The sequence below is a fragment of the Ylistrum balloti genome, unplaced genomic scaffold, assembly GCF_031769215.1.
Source record: "Ylistrum balloti isolate Yb309-2 unplaced genomic scaffold, AGI_CSIRO_Ybal_v1 Utg370660, whole genome shotgun sequence".
Classification (NCBI taxonomy): Eukaryota; Metazoa; Mollusca; class Bivalvia; order Pectinida; family Pectinidae; genus Ylistrum; species Ylistrum balloti.
The window spans coordinates 323,645-344,181 of record NW_026782400.1 but is presented as its reverse complement, the minus strand read 5'-3'; the positions used below and the strand labels follow the sequence as shown (position 1 = coordinate 344,181).

Sequence of the window (20,537 nt, the reverse complement as noted above, 5' to 3'; positions counted from 1 at the left end):
AAGCGACGATAAGAACTACACAAGGACTTTAATCAAACGAAATTCCTATGTAACGTATATATAAAACAGATCTATGACTTTTGGCGATACCTATTGGCTGTTTAGGGTACTTGAACCTCAGCATACTTTAAATATACACATGTGTATTCACGATACGAAGAAACACAATGGAATGGACGGTCGCATTCTTTGTGAGCACCCAGTTGAGAAACGAACTGTGAATCAGTGCCTTAAATCTGTGCTTAAGTTATTACCGTAAATCGACATACGAAGGCGGATGTAGACAGGTAAACAAGGACACGTTAATGTCTTTAGAGCATCCTAGCTGATGGCGTTCCTTTGTCCAAGTCGGGTGGGCAGGAAAACCAAAGTGAGAACACCCAGAAAGAAAGGTAATTAAATTAATTACATTGATAGTATAAAAACCGCGTATGGAAGTATATCACAGAAAATATATAATATAAGTACACATATTTACAATTAGGGAACTATTGTTAAAATTTTATTAAGTAAGAGGTACATGTTACATGTGATATTAAATAACTTACTTGTCATTGAGAAATGTTGATTTTGAAAGTTCTTGAAATATCTCAATGAGCACAGAGATATTCGGACTTTTAAACATCGATTTTTGTATTACTGAAAACGCGGGTACTTTAGGGGTATACCATTTTAATTAATATATGACTATTACATGAAATTGTAACTTGGCTTCTATACCATCACGAGAAGCCACAAGTTGATTCTAAAACATTTCGCCGCAGTTACCTAAAATTGACAATTTTATTGTATCGAATCCTTGCAGACATTGAGATCAGAACATAAGCCATGCGTTTTCTTCCATCAGCGCTTCAGTTGTATACTTCTTAAAGGCTAATGATTATTTTTAAGGAGGGTATACACCCTGAAGATCTGTTTAGTCTCATATGCCTTTTGCATACCTCGTGGCTCAGGTTGAGATGTTTTAATAGATCAAACATTAGGTAGAGGGTGTGTATCAACTTAGAATTTTTATTTATAAAGATATTCTAGAGGTCACTTTTCCGCCTGGATGGGCACACACTATCATCCCTATGATGTGACTATAGACATTAAATACTATCTCTCAATCTACTACATACCGGCGGTCCTCTTACCCCAGTCATCATCCATATAGGCCACACGGATGTTTAGTTGTGCTGGACTCTTATGTCATCCGCTACCAAAGTAGGGGGCTTTATGACTATGTCACCCGCTACCAAATAGGGGGGCTTTATGACTATGTCACCCGCTACCAAAGTGGGAAAGTCTTATGACTATGTCACCCGCTACCAATGTGGAGGAGTCTTATGACTATGTCATCCGCTACCAAAGTAGGAGAGTCTTATGACTATGTCATCCGCTACCAATGTGGAGGAGTCTTATGACTATGTCATCCGCTACCAAAGTAGGAGAGTCTTATGACTATGTCATCCGCTACCAATGTGGAGGAGTCTTATGACTATGTCATCCGCTACCAAAGTAGGAGAGTCTTATGACTATGTCATCCGCTACCAATATGGAGGAGTCTTATGACTATGTCACCCGCTACCAAAGTAGGAGAGTCTTATGACTATGTCACCGGCTACCAAAGTAGGAGAGTCTTATGACTATGTCATCCGCTACCAAAGTAGGAGAGTCTTATGACTATGTCACCGGCTACCAAAGTGGGAAAGTCTTATGACTATGTCACCGGCTACCATATTGGGAAAGTATTATGAAAAAGTCATCCACTACCAAAGTACAAAGTGGGAGTGTCTTATGATTATGTGTCAATAACAACAAAAGTAGGGGCGGTTAACATAATCCTGTTAACCACCATATAAAAAAGGGGAGTCTTATGACCAGCTACCAAACTGAGAAGCGTTATGACTTTGTCACCATACCAAACTTAGGGAGTCATAACTACCAAACTGGGGAAATATTAGGACTTTGCCATCTACTTCTAGTAAAAAAGCCTTAAGACTTTGTCAATATCACACTGAGAGCTTCTTTCACTGTTATCCGCTATCAAGCCCACTATCGTAGTGGAACGGTGAGATAGAATCTGTACCATTCATGATTTATTACTCTGGGACTTTTACAATCTCTCATACATTTGTGAACCACCACGATTGCCATACCTCAGAGCGTTGTTTCAGTGTCGTTTGAAATAAAGTTGTTATTTTCGACCACGTGTGCACGACTGGAGATAAGTCCTTCTCTCTTTCCCTGTCGACCAGCACATGTCATGCTGCTCTAATGTTCTTTTGAAACGCAATCGTTGATGATAAGCGTGAAGTTGGCCAATCGAGAAAGGGAGATAATAATTGATTTTTGGTGAATTCAATCAAGTTATCCCCCGCCTTTTTAAGTTGCAGATTAAAAGTATTCTCTAGGCACAAAACCTTAAAATATTAACACAATTTTATAACACCTTCAGGTTAGATACAGTACACCCAAATAATGAATTTGGCAGTTTACACATAATTGTTAAAATAGTCCAAATGTTTTAAAATGTATTTTGGAGAGAACTTCTTCATGCTTAAATCTCCAAAACGTAGCTAATATATGCCCGTCTAATGGTGACTTAATTGTTGTTTCAGATAAGCCTTTTGCTGGTCTTCCTGGCAGGATAACAGGTAGTGACAGCACCGACACCATACAGCGTGTGGGGCTTGAGAAAGAGAGCGGTCTATCACCGAAGTCAAAAGTCAGGGTTATTCTCGACTTCGAACCGTGTGTTGATGAGGAGGTGGCAGTAAAACGCGGGGAAGAAGTGTATCTCTTATATAAAGAAAATGACTGGGGATACGTCATTAAACGAAACGGCGAGGAGGGATTCATTCCGTATAGTTACTGTACAAGGTTGTTCGGTCCAGAATCACTATCGTCAGACATGTTAAATAGGAACACCAAATATGGTACCTTGTATAACGAAGATGTTTTAGGAAAAGATTGTTTTTTCACAGATGAGTGGTCACCGGTGTCTTCTAAACCGGATTCTGTGCCGGATCGAAGAGACCCAACTACCCATAAGGGAATAATCACACGCGAGGAGATGATACGGATATTACAGCCCCCGCCTCCCGTTGTAGAGGAGGATAAACCGGATGTCAGACCTTTCCGGAAGACGTCACATGGCCAGTTCATTGCGCTTTTCGACTTCTCGGCACTAGACGAGAACGACACGAATGTGGAGCGTGCGGAGTTGGTGGATGTTCTGAATATCGAGGACCCGGATTGGTCATGGATCCGTCACTGCGACGGCCGCGAAGGGTTCGTGCCGAAGTCCTACATTTGCCCCGTTGAACCTCTTAAGGCGATAGGTACGTATTTAAGAAGGTTGTACTAAGGGAGACTTCCCTGTAACACTGATCTTCATGGTAAATGTTAATTAGAAAATGTAATGGCTACGCAATATTTTACTCCCTGTAAAAGCATCGCGCATAGTAAGTGTTGATGCCAATGTCAGGAAAGAAAAAAATCTGGTAAAATCATATATATATTATGGCGTCCAAGACAAATTAGTGTCGATGACGATTTCGTGTAATCTGAAAGTATCACTATACATCCAGATTGATCTATTTTAGAGAAGGCAGTCAATGGCGGACACAGTCGTCAAAGTAGCGCGACTGGGCGCTCATCTGCGTCTTCCTCTATACTGGGACCAAAAAACCATCACAGGGCGTCTAACAACACGCGAACAGGACATCCATACTTATCGCAACCTGCTCTCAATGTAACGACAAACACAAAGCGATCGTTAAACGATGCGTCTTTTAAACTTTCAATGACCTACGCTAGCAGCGACGCAGTGAACAAACATCAGGACATGTCTAACATTGGTCATGGTACACTTAGTAACTTTCATGCATTCAATGAGTCAACGTCTACACTTCCATCCCCAACATCGCAGGTGATCACCATTCGTCCACCGACTCGAGCCTTCAGCCAGACAATCACACAGAACGATCAACATGAGGCAGGTCTGTCGACCACATTTAAACCCCTACAATGCGCCTCAGATAGTGACTTTGATGATCCTGCATGCGCTTCGTCTTTGCCAACAACTCCGAGATATGAAACTAGTAACCATTCACAAACTGACTCAATGAAAGGTAGTCAAACGGATAGGGTCGTTTCTGTGCCATCAAAACACTATAGTAACGAGACCACGCATTTGTCAAATAAATCAACTGACAAAGAAATTTCACTTAACCAACAGGTGTCTACCGCAACAAATTCAGTGATAAATAAAACGGAGTCAAATAACATATATGCAAATGTACCGCTACAGTCAACGCAACCAGACGACGAAAGAGCGCACGATTCTAAAGCGAATGACAACGTAATCGAATGTGTGATACTCTACGACTACACAGCGCGCTCTCAAGATGACCTTACCGTCCGACGCGGGGAAAACGTCTACGACGACGGTCGGAATCGCGGTAATGCCCATTGGCTGTGGGTGTTTTCACCCCGAGCCAAGAGTTTTGGCTACGTGCCAAGGCAATATGTCAAGCAAGTAGTCCAGACATCGTTATAGTTCGTGAACAGAACTTTTAAGACATTGCAACGTTCAGAAATTGTGCGGAAAAGAAGATAATACACATTACATATTACGAATCTTGTCAAATTGTGGAGGTAAGCTCAGTATTTTAACAGCATATTTTGTCAAAGACTCAAAAACTCAAATTTCTGAAGTAATTATGGATAAGTCACAAACCCATATAGAGGACATGTTTGTGTGTTAGAGGACGAGTTTATAGCAAGATATGTGTAGTGTGTGGGCTGGGTTATGTTAAGATTTGTGTTTGAGGACAGGGTTATGTTAAGATTTGTGTGTTAGAGGTAGAGTTTAACTTAAAGACAATGTGCAAGTGTGGGGATATGTTGATTTTTATGTTGCCCGAGAACATTTTTAGTTAATTTTGGGGTTGTCTGGTCTAAGGGCAGACTACTGTTCATGCTTTTAAGGTCAGAGGTTGGGTTTTTGTTAATGTTAGTGAGGTCTGAAGGCAGGGTTTATGTTATTATGCATTTGGTCAAAGGGCAGGTTTATGTCGACATGTGTGATAGAGGACAGGTTTATGTCGACATGTGTGATAGAGGGCAGGTTTATGTTGTGTGTGATAGAGGACAGGTTTATGTTGTTGTGTGTGATAGAGGGCAGGTTTATGTTGTGGGTGTGATAGAGGACAGGTTTATGTTGACATGTGTGATAGAGGGCAGGTTTATGTTGTGTGTGATAGAGGACAGGTTTATGTCGACATATGTGATAGAGGACAGGTTTATGTTAATGTGTGTGATAGAGGACAGGTTTATGTTAATGTGTGTGATAGAGGGCATGTTTATGTTGTTGTGTGTGATAGAGGGCAGGTTTATGTTGATTTGTGTGATAGAATGCAGGTTTATGTTAATGTGTGTGATAGAGGGCAGGTTTATGTTGTTGTGTGTGATAGAAGGCAGGTTTATGTTGTTGTGTGTGATAGAGGGCAGGTTTATGTTAATGTGTGTGGTAGAGGACAGGTTTATGTTGTGTATGATAGAGGACAGGTTTATGTTAATGTGATAGAGGACATGTTTATGTTGTTGTGTGTGATAGAGGGCAGGTTTATGTTGATTTGTGTGATAGAATGCAGGTTTATGTTAATGTGTGTGATAGAGAGCAGGTTTATGTTGTTGTGTGTGATAGAGGGCAGGTTTATGTTGTTGTGTGTGATAGAGGGCAGGTTTATGTTAATGTGTGTGGTAGAGGACAGGTTTATGTTGTGTATGATAGAGGACAGGTTTATGTTGATGTGTGTGAAAGTGGACAGGTTTATGTTGATGTGTGTAAAAGAGGGCAGGTTTATGTTAATGTGTTTGATAGAGGACAGGTTTATGTTAATAAGTGTGATAGAGAGCAGGTTTATGTCAATATGTGTGATAGAGGACAGGTTTATGTTAATGTATGTGATAGAAGGCAGTTTTATGTTGTGTGTGTGATAGAGGGCAGGTTTATGTTAATGTGTTTGATAGAGGACAGGTTTATGTAGACATGTGTGATAGAGGACAGGTTTATGCTAATGTGTTTGATAGAGGACAGGTGTATGCTGACGTGTGATGGAGGACAGGTTTATGTTGATTCGTGTGATAGAGGACAGGTTTATGTTAATGAGTGTGATAGAGGGCAGGTTTATGTAGACATGTGTGATAGAGGACAGGTTTATGTCGACATGTGTGATGGAGGACAGGTTTATGTTAATGTGTGCGATAGAGGACAGGTTGATGGGTTTATGATACAGGAGACTTTTTAGTTGGTTAGGAGACAGTCCAGACACACTTTTATTGGTAAGAGGATGGTTCAGACACAGAATTATTGGTAAGACAGTTTTGTCAAATGTATATTTTCATGTCTTAAAGATATATTGCTTGTTGCCATGTTTTTAATTTGTTGAATACCTTATAAGGTAGCTGCATGAACTTTGTTAAATAAACTTATAAATTTATGATGTTTTGAATTTTTCATTCACTCACATAACCTTGTACAACATATGTATATATATATATGGTTACTTTAAGAAGCGATATGGCTTCTGGAGGCATATCCTTATGGTAATCAGTTGTCTGATGTTGTTCTGGAGCTCTTTATTGTCATGGTTATGGCCAGACACTTTTGTTCATGTAATATTGGCAAAATTTAAACATACTACTGTTAATGTTTAGCAATAGGCTTTGCATGTGTGGGAGTGTTCATCATAAACATCAGAAGTGTGTTCCTCTGCTCTGTATATATCCATGTGGCAATTTTGACAATGTTTGAAGCAACAGAGTAAAAATAATCAGGCGTGGGTGTATTCCATGGACAGGGAACTCTCGGAAAAAAATGTGGAAAAGAAAAAAAATGTTGAGCCTCACTCTACATGGCCAAACTCTTACACTCTAGTTTTTGTAAGTTTCTATCAGTGTTCTACTAGCAGTAACTACTACCTTCAAAACTGTGGCTCTTACACTCTGGTTTTTGAGATTTTTCTGTCCATTACACACACTCATTAAGGTTCTATTACTGTTCTTCTAGCAGTAACTACTACTTTTAAAACCAATCTCCACTATTACTGGACGCTGATGCCAGGCCAATAATATTAATAACAATACCCCAATTTTGTGTAGGTAAGTTAAGCACACTTAATGATGGACAATAAATTAAACAATTCATAAGTGGTATATGCTAAATTAAACATATGTATATAAAAATACACTTTGTAAGGTGTAAACAATCCATTTTATTTCATTTCAATGTAATTTCAAATTGAACCTGCAAGAGTTATCTTTCTTGTTTCCAAATTTGACCATGATATACAAATATGATTTCGATTTCCCTGATATCATTTCTGAAATAAACATAAAATGGAAAATTGCTTCTCTAACAACGGTAATGGTTTTGTGATATGTTGTATTTCTGCCAGTATCATCCTTAATTTTACTGTAAAATACACTTTTACTCACACAACTCATGAATATCTCAACATGTGACCTCGGTGTCACATAACTTCTAACTTGAGATTATTTTAGATAGATGACCTGATTCTTGAACACAATTCAATCTAGCCCTAGTTTTGCACGTCTCTTTTCTTCGACCTTTTTTAACACATCTTCTCTGTCAATATTAAATTTTGTCAAATCCATTTCAATTTCTTTCATTATTACGTCCTTTTCTTTGGAAAACAATACTTTTTCAGCATCCAATCTTGCCTTCAGTTCATCAAGCTTTTGTGCCTTCATTTGGAAAGCCTCTTCCCTGGCCAATCTCTTTCTGCGACCATACTTTGTCTCCTTTCGAGTATACATAGAGGGTGGCACATACTTAATTTCAAGTTTGTTCATTAGCCACAAAAATCTTTCATAATCTTCTGCACGCAATCGTCTGAGTTCCCGTTTCCTTTTTGCAATCTTTTCAACAACAAATCTCTTGGCTTGCATATCCTGTAACAGTGAAGAAAACTTTTAATGATTTTTCAATGCATTACATGAAGACTTTATGACTCTATAAAAATTATTATCTCAGAACACAAGTGACAACTATTTTCAGTCGATAATCAGTAACAACTGTTTTCAGCCAATAATCAGTAACAAGTGTTTTCAGTAGATAATCAGTAACAACTGTTTTCAGCCAATTATCAGTAACAATTGTTTCCAGGAGATAATCAGTAACAACTGTTTTCAGCAGATAATCAGTAACAACTCAGTTACAACTGTTTTCAGCCAATTATCAGTAAAAATTGTTTCCAGGTGATAATCAATGACAACTATTTTATTTTTACTGCAGATAATCAGTGACAACAAGTATTCACAAACAAACATAGTCTAACAGTAATGATATTGCTCCAAAAACACAGAGAAAGAATAAATCACAAACTTCACCCTGGGACAAGATTCCATGAAACTTTTTAAGATAAAGTTGAAACTAAAAATTAAAAGGATACAAACCCTAGGAAAGTTTTGTAAGTGGTGAATGGTAGCTCGAATCTGCAAAGTCATGTTGGCAACTGAAAGTAACAAATTGTACATCAAATAAGCCTGGTCATCAACTGTTCCTCTATGAATACCTTAACTTTTCAATCTCTAAATATTTAATTCATTACTGACTTCTTCAAAATCTGGAAAATTAAAAGGAAACAATGTCACTAAGTTAGTCAAGCCTGGCAGGAAGCTGATCATCTCTCCTATTTTTCCTACCATTTACCTGTATACAGGTGTTGCAACATACTTAAAACCATAATTCTTTGAAAACTTTTTCTGATAAGTATGATGTATTTTGAAATTCTGTAAAACTGACATCCCAGTTGACTAGTACATTTTTTATTTGATGAATTCTGATAGTCTGTATATGGTATATACAAGGAATGGGAGATCCAACAAAAGCCTGAAATAATGTGGTACATATCTGAGTGATAATCTTATTTTAGCAGTTATCTTCATGCTTTCTGTGCTGAAAAACACTGTACTAATTACCAATTCTTTATTTTGGATGCACTAGCTTAATATTGCACTAATTTGTCAAAACATTCTAATGCATGAAAATTTCATTGTGCCAAAATTCAGCTGATAGAATCCAATAGCTCACCAATCATCTCTCGTCGATGTTCCACACCACAGACTTTACGTATCGTATCCTTCATTGCAAATATTCTATGAAACCTCTTCTGTAGCTGTAATGAAGGCAATAACAACATAACACTATAGCACAAACAAAGATATCAAGCAGGTACTTTGGTACATAATATTACCTTAAAAACCTTGGCTACAGAACATCACACTCACTGAAACACAGACAGCATACAAGATGCCAAGATGCCTTAACATCTGAGATAAGCAATACTGAATATATATTTCAAATATTTTTTTCAGCTGTTTCATTTGGTAAATTGAGCATTACTTTTTGGTTAGAAAACATCTTTAAAGTATATATCAAGTATGTTGCACAGTGATATTCATTATATTTCATTATGTTTTCATGTTAGATGGTACAATATCATATTTATAAGTCTTAATTTTACAATAAATCTAGTATAATTCCTCTTTATTTCAAACCTGTTTTATGTTTTAAAAGGTGATTAATTAATTCAACAATGATATAATAATTTGGTTTTGATAGTAAAATTGACATTTTTCAGACATCATTGACAGAGCTCTGTCAAAAAAAAATAAATATAACATCAGCAGGCCTAACTAATAAAGGAGTTTAAATATGATCAGTTTTGAGACACTTTGTCATTAATTTTCATGTAACCAAAATGTCTTTCTAGGTACTCCTGTTTTTTTTTTCTTTCAAGATAAGATAAGTCCACTGAAGGCTCAGTAACATTATGAGAATAAAGTAGGGTAAGATAATAAGCACATGGAGGATGGGGTTAGATAATTAGCTACTGAAGTTTGGTTCAACATTGAGGAAATTCAAAGCCCTAAAAGAATCAGATGCCATCGCATTATGGCTGATCATTAAAGATAAAGATTTCTTAGGTTGTAGAAGCCAGTTGAAGTACTCACCCTGTCAGCAAACTCAACAGAGCATAGCTTCTGAACAACTTCAGGTGCACTGGAAACAAAAGCATTAATCTCTGAATAAACTATTTCTAACATCAAAAAAAAGGTTTGACCTTTTTACATGTTCCATCAGCACTGTTTTTTGCTGTTTTCATGAAACACACATAGGAACAAGTTGGAAAGAAAATCCAAATGTTCATACATTGTGATATTAAAGCAAAAGTTGCTAAATCTTTTCCATCACTCTGAATTAGACTCAATCACATGTATTATCATTACACGTTTTTTGTTTCCTAATTTGGGTTTTGTTAACAGTTTCATATTTTCTATGAACAACTGTATTTGACGATCAATTAGTGGTATAGGCATATCATTTATGCTTACTCCTTATATTTGAGGATTTCAATTTTGCACCTCTGAGGACAGAATAAAATGCAACAAAAATAAATTACTTGAAAGCAAACTTTAACTTAAAAACTTTTATGAATTATGTGGAAAATATCTCCAATGTGCTTGGATCATTTAATAAAACTGCAGAAATTTGAACCATCACAATATACAACTGTAGAAAGTAGATTTCCGGTTTTACTTGATTAATATACTGTTTATGATGAAAGTTGAAATTGTGCCTTGTATTAGAGCCTTGTTAAGTCATATTGATCATTGCAGACATCTATTGTTCTGATTAGCTAGTTTGTTATGGTTGTTGTGTTGTGCAGTGTAGTAGTTAGTTGGTGAGAGTTCTTCTGATGACAGTCAGACATGTTGAAAGACTGGACATGACAGTATGAATAATGAAGTCTTATGTATAAAATTTCTAACTTCACTATTTCTCCTATTTTAGTGTAATAGTAGAACATGTATTTATTAAATTCTAATTATTTGTATTTACAGTTAGCTAGAGCTATCGCCAAAAGTTTATCAGTTCATATCATGTTAGTTAAGACAAGTCAGTGTTAAAGGCACCTTTGTGATATATAAAAATGAATTTCTCAGTATTTAATTACAATTTCATGTAAAGAAAGACACCTGAGAATACTTTTTTTTTGCTAATAAGATATATACATGAACACACTTTGAAAAAGGAGCTTTTTTTAAATGTTGAGCTCTGATGTGGTTTATTGAAAGTACAAAATAGATGATCATTCACATAAAATTTGGTAAAGATTCCTTCAGTTTTTTTTAAAAAGAATGCTGAAATTGTGAAATGGTTGTGTCACACAACAGACAAAACAGGACATCATTCTAAGCCTAGAAAGTGTTGTCTGCACTATTCTAACTATTTGTTATCTCCCTTTGGTGATTTTCCTATCTGTAGTCACAAACTAATACATGACATACATTTTGCATCTTTGTGAATTTTTGAAGGATTCTTTTGTGGTAAGTCCAGAGAAACCATTACCCAAATTTTTATGGGCCCAGTTACTAACAGGTAGAGTGGTTTGTTAAAATTTGAGCGAGTTCCACAGGAAGAGCATGAGACCAGGACTCAAATATTTTAGTCCCAAAAACTAATGAATGCTATATTTTCCAGGTTATAAACCACATCGGTACACAAGCCGCAGAGCCAATTTTAAACAATTTTCTCTCGATTTGACCCACATATTAGCTGCACCCTTTCTTACTATATGATAACCATTCTGTTGACCAAAGTTCTTTGATATAACAGACAACGGACAGCAATTTATTAAGATCACCAGTAAAACATTTAATAATGTTTGCAAAAGTATTATACACTGACAATCTTATATTTTAATGATGTGTTTCAAAAACATAAAATAGCAATTATCAAACTTGTTTGGCTCAGGAGCCTCCAAAGATTGTGTACACAGACATAGGGCCTGATGTTACGTAGGGTTTAATTTGCAATATCTCCATCAGTGTCCGTACTGTTAAATATTAGCGAAGGCCCTTGCATGCTGACAAAACTCTTATGGTCTCATAATATTTCTTGTAAGTTACACAAAGCCATTATATCATAAACCAAGCATGGTGGTCATTCTAGAATTTGACCTATTAACTGATGACCTATCGATCCCAGGATGCAACAGGCTATTGTAAACTTCCACTATAGCTTCTAAAGCAATCACAAAAGGTCAGAAGATATTATTATACTTCATATTAAGAGGTATGATTAATTAAATGCAAAAGATGTTATTTTGATTCCTATCTAAAAATCATCCAGTATATGATTGCAAATGATGGTTCTAGACAATCTGTTTCAGTCAAAATCATATGATGGACCTGGGGTTTTTTTTGTCCACAAATAAACAGCACTGGTGTATAAACTGCACACCCGACCGACAAGGAAAGAAGCCACAGCTTATAATCTGGAAAATATGTTCGTCACAATTTGTGTAAACTTAAAAATAATAATTACTGATCTTGTATTTAGCTTTGTTATATGCTGCGTTTTCCTTACTTCAAAACAACATAAATTACATTTGCTGTGGTTTGTTCGAAGGTACACAACAAGAAACTAAACACAATATGATTAATTATTACTTACTCTTTTAGTTCTTCAACACTGTTGAACACAAAAAGCGTATCTTTAGGGTCAAGTCTGCGTAATGGAGCCAGCTCACCTGTAAACCAAAACAGACACAAACCTGGTTAAGCAATAAGATTATCACACATAGTAATAACATCCATACAGTTAGGATCACCCTCAATATCCCTAGTAAAATGACACTATAGGATTGACCACATAGGTATGACTATATACACCCTTTCCATCCTCATATACTAAAATTCAAGACATCCATGGTGCCTGCACATCTCACCATGACTTGTATATTTCAGTGATATCTGCAACATAATGTGATAATCTGATTTTATTTTTTATTGTTATTGTTAAATAGTGACTAAGGTCCTTAAATTACCTGAATAATCAAATTTGTCTATTTTTCCTCTTATAGTGCTTGGATTCCTAATTGGCTCAAATTCATCGTTCTTCTCGCACCATAACTTCCTACCAATGGTAAAGTTTCTTGCTTGTATGCCATACGGAACCTCACCTTATAGAAGATAAAATATATACATGTACATACAATTACACAGTGATGAAGTCATATCATAATGCTTAGTATTAACATTTGTTACTAAATATGAAATCCTCTGTCACTTTTCTACTCAACAAGAGATCCTTTGCCCATAGCAGCATTTTGTCTTTCTTTATATCATGCTGCAACAAAATCTGGGCACAAAGTCAAATGATTAAGCAGGACAAAACTGCTCATTTTAACAAAGTATCCAGTGGGCCTAAATTTCTCTCCTGCTCTGCAATTTACACAGAAAACTTTGTTGGTTCATAAAGTAATCTTTTGCAAACTTGGAAGCCTATTGACCAAGCATTCTACTGCACAAAAGCTATATTCCTTTAAGGGCTCCATCCCCAGATCCCTAGGGGCCAAATCAACAAAAAAGATTCCCTATCCTAATAATGTTTGGGTAAAATTCACCCAGAAATTAAGAAGGAGTAGACTTTAAAGAGCAAAGTATTACCTAACATTTTCTTTTAGGGTCCCACCCTAAGGTTCCTTGGGGTTGAATCAACTTTCTGAAGGTAAGAATTAATTGCCATTTCTAATGATGCTTCTGACAAAATTGAGAATTTAATACAATTAAGGAAGTGTGCTATTTAAAAGAATAATATTAACTAACTTGCCCTTTGGGGACCCTGCTCCCATGTCCCAAGGGGTCAAATCAACTCTCTGAATTTGAGAAATAAATTACCTACCCCAATGATGTTTCAGACCAAATTTGGTTGAAATATGCCCTGGTGTTAAGAAGAAGTATACATATTTCAAAGGCAAAGTTTATAAATGGTGCATTATGATACACAATAACAATAGGTCATCTTGACCCATTGGGTCAGACAATGAAAAAATAATAAAATGCTTCACTTAACCAAGGATCATTTTACCATGAAATAATGCTTCAAATGCTGAATTTCCCTTTAGCTGACTGTAGATTGTCTGGTTAGAGATAGAATAGTCACTAAATAGAACCCCAGCAGAGCCAGAATTTCACTACTCCTTCCTATGTGACAATGTTCAATAATTACAAGCAAAATGTTTATTTCTGTTACCTAACTTTGTGTTAAAATGACAATTTATATCAATGAATTAGATCTCCATTGACTACAGTGTATTGTCAGTGGGATCATTTAGTGTAAATGCCATAGGTGAGCATGAATTTACCTGTGTATTATTTCATACCACATTATCAGCAGTTGATAAACAATGAAGGTGATGAAGTTTGTGGTTCTTTTGCGATAAATCGGTCTGTGCCCGACCAGTTAGTATGAACGGAATTCAATGAATTATGTATTTGTTTTGGTTACAATTCATCAACAAAGCATAGTTATTGAGCAAAAAAATATTGGGGCTCCGAAACTTATGTACGGTCCTACGGAGGATACTTACTCGAGTTACTGAACACTTGCTTGTCTTCCTGTCTGTTAAACCGTGCACTTTGAAGAGTGGAAAATGACTGCGAATGCTGTGTAATACGCCACAATGGACATCTATTTGTTAAAAATTGTTTAGATTCTTTCTTTGGCGTATTTGGTCTCAATACAGTAGCTAAGCATCTTGAAAATACCTTGAAATTCATCTTTCTCAAGAACTAGCCGGCATGCATTAAAACGGAAATGCCGACATTTTAAAACGGAACCGGAAATGAGACCGTAACCTTAACAACACTGACGATTCATCCGGGTCTGTGTTTGTTGCCTGACAACAACAACTGTTGTGGACTCCATGATCAACATTGGTGTTAAAAGTAGCTGACAGTATAGAGTAACTAGACATCGCTGTGAGTAAACTTAGGCCGAAAGGCTCACAAAGAATCTTAAAGATGTCACAGGCAAAGATCATACCCAAGACTAAACCAGAAAAAGTGGTCCAGTACAGAAACAATGCTTTCACAACCAAGGCAATGAAAAAAGGATGTCAGGTAATGTATGGACTATGGTATCGTAGGACTATAGATACGATTTCGCAGCATAGAGTAGATGACATGTTATATATTGAAATTATTTGTCTGTCGATCGCAACGAAGAAGTCAGGGAATAAATATTCCCACTAGTTAGTGAACAGATATTTAATTTAATATAGAATTTACAACAATGTATTTATATTAAATGTACATGAGAGGGAAAATGACAACTACACTGTATCATACCATGTGTATGTATTTTGATGAACTTAGTGATATAAGATCTACATGTTTCATTTCTTGCTGGTTCACAAATCCTTTAACAGATGAGGGACAAGCCTAACATTAGCGTTATTACAGTACTTTCACCAGATCTTGTCACAGACGTCTCTCTTGAGAGGCTTCAAAACCAGCATACTAACTTATGCTAAATGACGTTTTTGTTTCCTGTTTTTTTCCCATTATGTCTCACACATTCTTTATATTGTCATAATCTTCACTTCTTGATAAAGGGTTGATGTACTGTATACATAACAAATTCATAGTAAGAAGTGGAGGTATTCCTAACTTTTCTGATGTTTTGCTGATTTTTTTTTTATATCAGTCAAGGCAAAATTCAATAGTATATCAAAATAATTTGGACTAGAGTTGAAGATGTCAATTCAGTGAAGCTAAAATGAATATTCACAAGTACTTTTGTTACCCATAAGTTGACATAAACTACTTTTTTCATGTCAGGCAAACTATATTCAATCTGAAAAGAAGAAGTTGGTAAAACAAGTTGGTTATAAAAGATTATAAAAATTCTCAAATTCTGCTTTCATCTATTGATACATGTATCTTTAGAATTTATATTGGCAATTTTTTAAAAATAGATATAATTCATAAGAGTTTATAATCATCCTGAATACCAATCAAAAGTGATCAAACTTCTCTTTTAAATTGCAGTAGATTTTAAATGAGCAATCAATATATTCAACTTAACATATTTTCCAAAATAATACACATCAATATATATCATATGAAACTCGAATTCATTTACTAATATAAGTTTGAATAAATTAATCAAAATCATGTTTTTGAATCTCACCATTCATGTTATTGTTGTAAGTGTTAAATTTTCAAGAGGGCAAAATCCAATGCTCAGAAAAATAAAGTACTTTACACTCTGCCATGTTCAGTTTTTATAATGAAAGTTTGTATTTGCTATTTTTAAGAAAATTGATGAGTCTTTATCAACTATGTAGTTGTTCTGTAATCTTTCTTATTCTTTTTGAAACTGACTTGAAAGATTAAAAGCAGCTGACAGATGGTAATTTTTTTGTTTTTGTCAGTTTCTCATAAAGTTAATTACAGATCTATTTCATATGGAGGTTGATCCCATGTTTTTAATATGGGCCTGTTGCCAGCAAGTGATGTTTGGGATTTTGATAAAAATTTGTTACTCTCAGATAGTACTGAAAGACATATAGGAATGTTTAATGTCAACATTTTCACGTTGTTAATAGTTTTCCACCAGGCCCTATGGGAACTGGGGGAGTCAGGATTATAGTTTTGCATCATGGCAGTCCATGGTGGGGATTCCTTTGGAATTTATCCCAATTTAGTAAATCTACCAGTCCAAAGTTTGATCAGGTATTTTTCATTTTGATTTCTTTGTACTTAATAATTAAAGCAGGTATTTCTTTCTAATTTCAGACTAATGTTGGCAGTCCTCCACTGGCAGGTGCTTTTACAGAAAGAACTAAGAAAGGTGATACTTCATTTGCAAAGTTCTATAAAAGAGGAGACTTCCCAATAGCTTTGGAACATGACACAAAAGGCAATAAGATTGCATGGAAGGTAAATAATATTTACTGAGATCATATGGGAGGTAAATAATATTCACTGAGATTGTATAGGAGGTAAATAATATGCACCGAGATTGTATGAAAGGTAAATAATATGCACTGAGATTGTATGACAAATAATATGCACCGAGATGGAGCAGAAAGTAAATCCTGTTATTTGATTTTGTTTATGATAGCCTATTCAGACTAGAGTAAAAGTTGGTGTAAATTTGGAAAATGTGTACCATACAGTTATGCTTGTTAATGAAAACATATTTACTCATTTTGACGGAAAATAATCGGGAGTTGTTTAACACAAAAAAAGTCCTCAATCTTCATGGTCAGATGACCATCTTGTTTCATCATTGATAAAGAAAAAATGTTTTCACACAATTGGTGACTGTTTTTATTGTACAGTATAACTCTTTGACATCAGTTGTAAAATTTGACTCACACTTCTCTTTTTTTAGGTTGAGATTGAAAAACTTGATTACCACCATTACCTTCCCCTGTTCTTCGATGGATTATGTGAGACAGAACATCCGTACGAATTCTTCGCCAGGCAAGGAGTTCATGATATGTTGGAGCATGGAGGCACAAAGATACTGCCTGTTATTCCTCAACTTATCATTCCAATCAAAAGTAAGGGCATTAGATTTTATGTGTCTAAAGGATTTCATTCCCTAGGTATAATATTTTTCATATTTATATTTCATTGATAAATTTGTGCATCCACAATAATTAGTATAGGAACAACATGTAGAACTACAATAAGCACATTAATATTTCAGTGGAATACCTTCAGTGCAAAAAGTACTAAAATAAAATAAAAGCAAAAATATATACCTAAACAGTACAAAGATACTCATATAAATGTATACATTATGAGCAATTTCTCTAATTTGTTTTTTTTTTTTCTGTTTGCAGTGGCCTTGAATACAAGAACTCACTCTGTGGTGTGTACTACATTGAAAATTCTACAACATCTAGTGGTGTCTGCAGATATGGTCGGGGAAGCACTGGTGCCTTACTACAGACAAATCCTGCCAATCCTCAATATATTTAAGAACCACAATTGTAAGTTTTTAGTTTAGTAGATGTAATATATAAATCTAGAAGAAAGAGAAATTTGGATGACATAAACATCTCAATTAAAAGATAATAATTCAATAGTTTTGCAAAATAAACAACAAGAATTTAAAACATTTACTGTCTACATTTTGTACGATAAGATTATGGATTTGTCAGCATTTTTCAGAAATCTTGAATGGTAAATTTTAATGCTTGCAAGATAAAAAGTGCCTGTTTTCCTTACAGTGAATTCTGGGGACGGAATCGATTACAGTCAGCAGAAGAGAGAAAATGTAGGAGATCTCATCCAAGAAACATTGGAAACCTTTGAGAGACATGGTGGAGAGGATGCGTTTATTAATATCAAATACATGGTTCCAACATATGAATCGTGCATGCTGAATTAGCTGGTTTCAACTGTAGAGGCGTGAAATAAATAACTGTTATCTTATAATGGACAACATTCCAAACGTTGCAATCTTCTAACAAAGGATTTACTTGGCTTTATAAGGTTATCATGGGTATTATAACATACCAGGACCTTCCAACTTGTTTATAATGTTTAGGGAAAAGGCAAAACTTTCTAAGGCAACATACTTGGTTAGTTGGATCATTCTTGTTCTAAACCAGACAACTAGTTATTCGGATATCTGTTCGTATACTGGAAACTGTGATATAGCAGCCATTGTTTTGTTTGCCAGAGAAGTTTGTGAAAAATCTGTTATGGATGTTTCCTAAACAAGCCTTAGCCAAACTCTCACGTCAGCCTGTGGTATTATTTGTGTTTGTTATTGAACAGTAATTTATGTCCTTTTTGTTACCAATTCAGGGTTGTACAGAAACAGAACTGCATCATTAATCAGGTCATGCCACTCTGAATCCAGTCCTGTTTTATTTTGTATGTTAAAATGCATATTTGCAAGGATCTTTCTCTCAAAAGATACATGCAAATCAGCATTTTAGTACATTTTTTGACAGTGCCCAGTATGTGTTTGTAAATACTTGTTGACAGTGATCTGTCAAACTATTTTTATAACTATTTATATATAGTTTCATTGATTTGAAAGACATCAGCACATGTTGTACAGAAGTTCATATAACTTCATCCTTTTCTGCAAATCAACTGGATAGTAATGTATTTCTCTTCTTTTTGTAAATTCACAACTAAACGTTCAGCTCTCTGCCATTTATATGTCCAGACAAGATTACTAGAAACTTAGTTTTAGCTGTTTGAACAGCTCTATTTGTTGTCATATTCATGCGTTGACAGTATAATGCACAACCCAGCTCATCATAGGACATGAATGTATGATAATATGAAATACTTCTTGGTACAAATAAGCTTGCTGGTGATACAATTGATCATATTAAACATTTATAAATGCGTCTCTGGTGTTATGTATTCTAATTGTTAACTAATCTAAGGCAACACGAGGAAATTACTTCCACATCGAAGTGTATTATAACGGCAATGACAATCCAATTAAGGAAACATTAATTATTGTTCTGTCGTCACAATGACTTGATGCCAGTAACTTAAAATTATGTTGTCCAACTGTCATCTGTGTGTCCATCCTTGAGGTTTTCTTGCTCTCAACTTCTTTCATGAAGTACTGCATTGTGTGTTTGTTTGCTGACTTTGTCACGAAATGAACAGCCAGGATCCTTTTTAAGCAGTGTCTCCTTGTAGTACCCAGTGGCTCACTCACTGAACATAATACAAGAGACCTGTTGCATGCAGTCCAGAGCATGACACCTCTTAGATCTACAGCAGAGGTTACATAGGCCAATGCACTAACAGACTGAGCTGTCACAGCTGCTACCAGATGGATTATTCACATGTTTGAGAAATAGGTTGGTCCCTATGGCTATGCCTTAAACACAATTTTCTGATTGATTGGTTGTAGTTTGATAGCTTACCTGCACTTTCCAATAACCAAAGGACTGAGGGTGCTGATAATGGAACTTCAACATGCTGGAATGAAGGACTATCAAGTTTAATAAGATAATTTACCTTGACCTTCTTTGATGGTCACAAGGGTCAAATATGTTTCAATTTTATAAACAACTTCTCGTTAACCTAAATGCCCAGGGAGCTGATATTGGACCTGTAGTATACTGGATGAAGCACTACCAAGTTTATTCAAATGAATACCTTGACTCACTTTGGAGATCACAGAAGTTAGATGTATTAAAATTTTTAAACAACTCCTTAATAACAAAAAGGCTGAAAGCACTGATATTCAGCCTGTAGCGTGCTTGTGTAATGGACTATTTGATTTGTTCAAATGATTGACCTTAACTTACTTTCAAGGTCAGATTGGTCAAATGTAATAAAATATCTTAATAATTTCTCAGTAACCAAATCACTTGTGCTTATAGAGTATGTTGCATGCTGAGATGAAGTGCTGCCAAGGTTTTTTCAGATGGATGACCTTGACCCACTTTCAAGGTCACATGGACAAAAATGTGTAAAAAAAAATCCTTTTCAATAAATGGAAGGGTAGCATGCTGTGATGAGGGGGCCAAACATGTTTTTAAAAAATGGGTTGATAACTTATCAATTAGTATAAGTGTTGATCTCGGCCCCCTGAGACAGAAGGGGTGGAGCCCAATATGAGAAATAGAGAAAATTCTTTAAAATCCTACTCCTCCAGTAGGAATGATTGG

At 35.6% G+C, this 20,537-nt stretch overlaps 3 protein-coding genes across 3 annotated transcripts; 2 read left to right on the top strand and 1 right to left on the bottom strand.

Moving 5' to 3' along the window:
* The first annotated feature begins 328 nt into the window (after positions 1-328).
* LOC132557322 (SH3 domain-containing protein Dlish-like) lies at positions 329-4,546 on the top strand. The gene is made up of 3 exons (XM_060221807.1): positions 329-392; positions 2,604-3,326; positions 3,591-4,546. The coding sequence occupies exons 1-3, from the start codon at positions 329-331 to the stop codon at positions 4,544-4,546; spliced, it is 1,743 nt and encodes a 580-aa protein (XP_060077790.1).
* Positions 4,547-7,241: 2,695 nt separating this feature from the next.
* On the bottom strand, positions 7,242-14,669 carry LOC132557332 (uncharacterized). Its single transcript, XM_060221816.1, has 7 exons — positions 14,454-14,669; positions 12,909-13,043; positions 12,536-12,611; positions 10,030-10,078; positions 9,107-9,191; positions 8,470-8,528; positions 7,242-7,965 (listed from the first exon to the last, which is right to left on the bottom strand). The coding sequence occupies exons 1-7, from the start codon at positions 14,641-14,643 to the stop codon at positions 7,582-7,584; spliced, it is 978 nt and encodes a 325-aa protein (XP_060077799.1). The 5' UTR covers positions 14,644-14,669; the 3' UTR covers positions 7,242-7,581.
* Positions 14,670-14,803: 134 nt separating this feature from the next.
* LOC132557335 (parkin coregulated gene protein-like) lies at positions 14,804-19,222 on the top strand. Its single transcript, XM_060221821.1, has 5 exons — positions 14,804-14,985; positions 16,666-16,809; positions 17,267-17,438; positions 17,724-17,873; positions 18,114-19,222. Exons 1-5 carry the CDS (start codon positions 14,887-14,889, stop codon positions 18,272-18,274), a joined length of 726 nt encoding a protein of 241 aa, XP_060077804.1. The 5' UTR covers positions 14,804-14,886; the 3' UTR covers positions 18,275-19,222.
* Positions 19,223-20,537: the final 1,315 nt, after the last annotated feature.